Here is a 1,615-nt window from a genome sequence, read left to right as displayed (position 1 = left end):
GAGGATGGGGAGGTATGGGAGGACTTACGCGAAAGCGCCGAATCGGTCGGGGTTCACGCGCACTTGTTCGGCGATATAGTCATTAATCTCGACGGCGAGCGCTTGGGCTTCGACGGGGTCCCAGATGTCCTGTACACCGGGGGCTGTGTATGAGAGGATTTGGTAGCCGACGCCATGCTTGTCTGCGTGCTCGATGCGGATCTTGTTGATGTCGGTGATTTCTTTGACGTGGGTTTCGGCATCCGTGGAAAATAGACTTGCCCACCAGCGTGTCTTTTCTTCGAAGCGGGGAAGCGCGAAGGCTTCCTCGAGGGCGATCTTACCAAGCATTATTGGTTGTTGTTGTTGGACTTGGTTTGGGGATCACGTATGCTAGAGGTGGAGTATGCTGCGAGAGGGGGGGAGGGGTTTGGGATTGTATGTCGGTATTGTACAAGAAGATGAGGGAATGTAGATAATGAGAGCTTAACCGGTCGAAGGCGACAGCTTTATATCATTTGAACGGACGGGTCATGGCGGATGTGTACCGCACTTCCGATGGGAAACGCAGGTACAGGGAGTACGTATGGCTGCATGGGACTTTGCCCATCCTCGATCTCACTACCGACGGCTGCTGCTGAGTGTGGGGAAAGTGGGATCTGGGATGTTTGGGTGCGCCATGAGCTTGGTTGTATATCTGGCTAAGTCTAATCGGAAACGAGCTCTGGATTGTTCCCTTCGTTGTTATGTTAGTAACTCGATAAACCCGGGAGGTGGTCATTAAAAAAGTAATGGTTTGATTCTCTAAAAGTTGCTGGAAATTGCAAATACTGCTAGCAGATCTTCCCTGCTGAGTTCAATGATAGATAGCTTCAAAGATGTCAGTTAGCTTAGTTGCCGCTGCTTTGTGAAAGTTGCATCCGAACGGAAGCCTTCGCCCCGCATATCGGAAGCAGACCTGATTGTTAATCCCAGTTTCTACTAGTATGAGCTGGTTAACAGTGGATTGTATGAGAGGTGCAGTATCCGACGTGCGCGGGACGCTCGAAGGTGCCGTAGCCGACGGTCTTACCCCGCAAATTATTAGTATGGGTCTGTACAACCGACGGGGGGGTTTGCCGGATTTCATAGTAGACGCAGATCATCAGGAATCGATTCGGAATTAGAATGCTGGGTATTTGTGAGCAGTTGACTGTAAGATACTCTCTCTTAGGGTCATTTGTACCCGGAAATTTCTTCTTTTTTCTTTTCTCTTTAAATAGACAGACCAAGCTAGGTATATAATTTGTATGGTTTGTACACGGAATCGAGTATCCGTCTCTTAGGTCAGCAGCCCCACCCGCCTGTTCGGCGTGTTGGTCTGCCTCACCCAAACAATAATTCCCACTCAAACGATAAAATTGAAGCTATTCAAGTAATTACACCACGTCACCTTGAGTATCTATCCAAAATGGTAATCTAGGACCTTCCTTATCCAACTGACTAGCTTCTGTACTAGGTAAATCCCCTGTAGTTACCTATGGTGTGGACTGGTTACCTTCTAATGTTCGTACTCTCTGAATCCGACAAAGATCCTGTTGCCTTTCTCGCTCGCTGCAATCAGCAATATGACGTTTAGCATTATATACTGTTAAAG

The 1,615-nt window shown here is 48.2% G+C and overlaps 1 protein-coding gene across 1 annotated transcript; it reads right to left on the bottom strand.

Annotated features, from left to right (window-relative positions):
* Positions 1 to 24: 24 nt before the first annotated feature.
* Positions 25 to 330, bottom strand: BDV27DRAFT_164907 (uncharacterized protein; the record flags this gene model as incomplete). Its single annotated transcript, XM_032073784.1, has 1 exon — positions 25 to 330. The coding sequence occupies one exon, from the start codon at positions 328 to 330 to the stop codon at positions 25 to 27; it is 306 nt and encodes a 101-aa protein (XP_031920152.1).
* Positions 331 to 1,615: the final 1,285 nt, after the last annotated feature.

Source organism: Aspergillus caelatus, assembly GCF_009193585.1.
Source record: "Aspergillus caelatus strain CBS 763.97 unplaced genomic scaffold BDV27scaffold_672, whole genome shotgun sequence".
Taxonomy (NCBI): domain Eukaryota; kingdom Fungi; phylum Ascomycota; class Eurotiomycetes; order Eurotiales; family Aspergillaceae; genus Aspergillus; species Aspergillus caelatus.
This window is presented reverse-complemented; position numbering and strand designations above follow the sequence as displayed.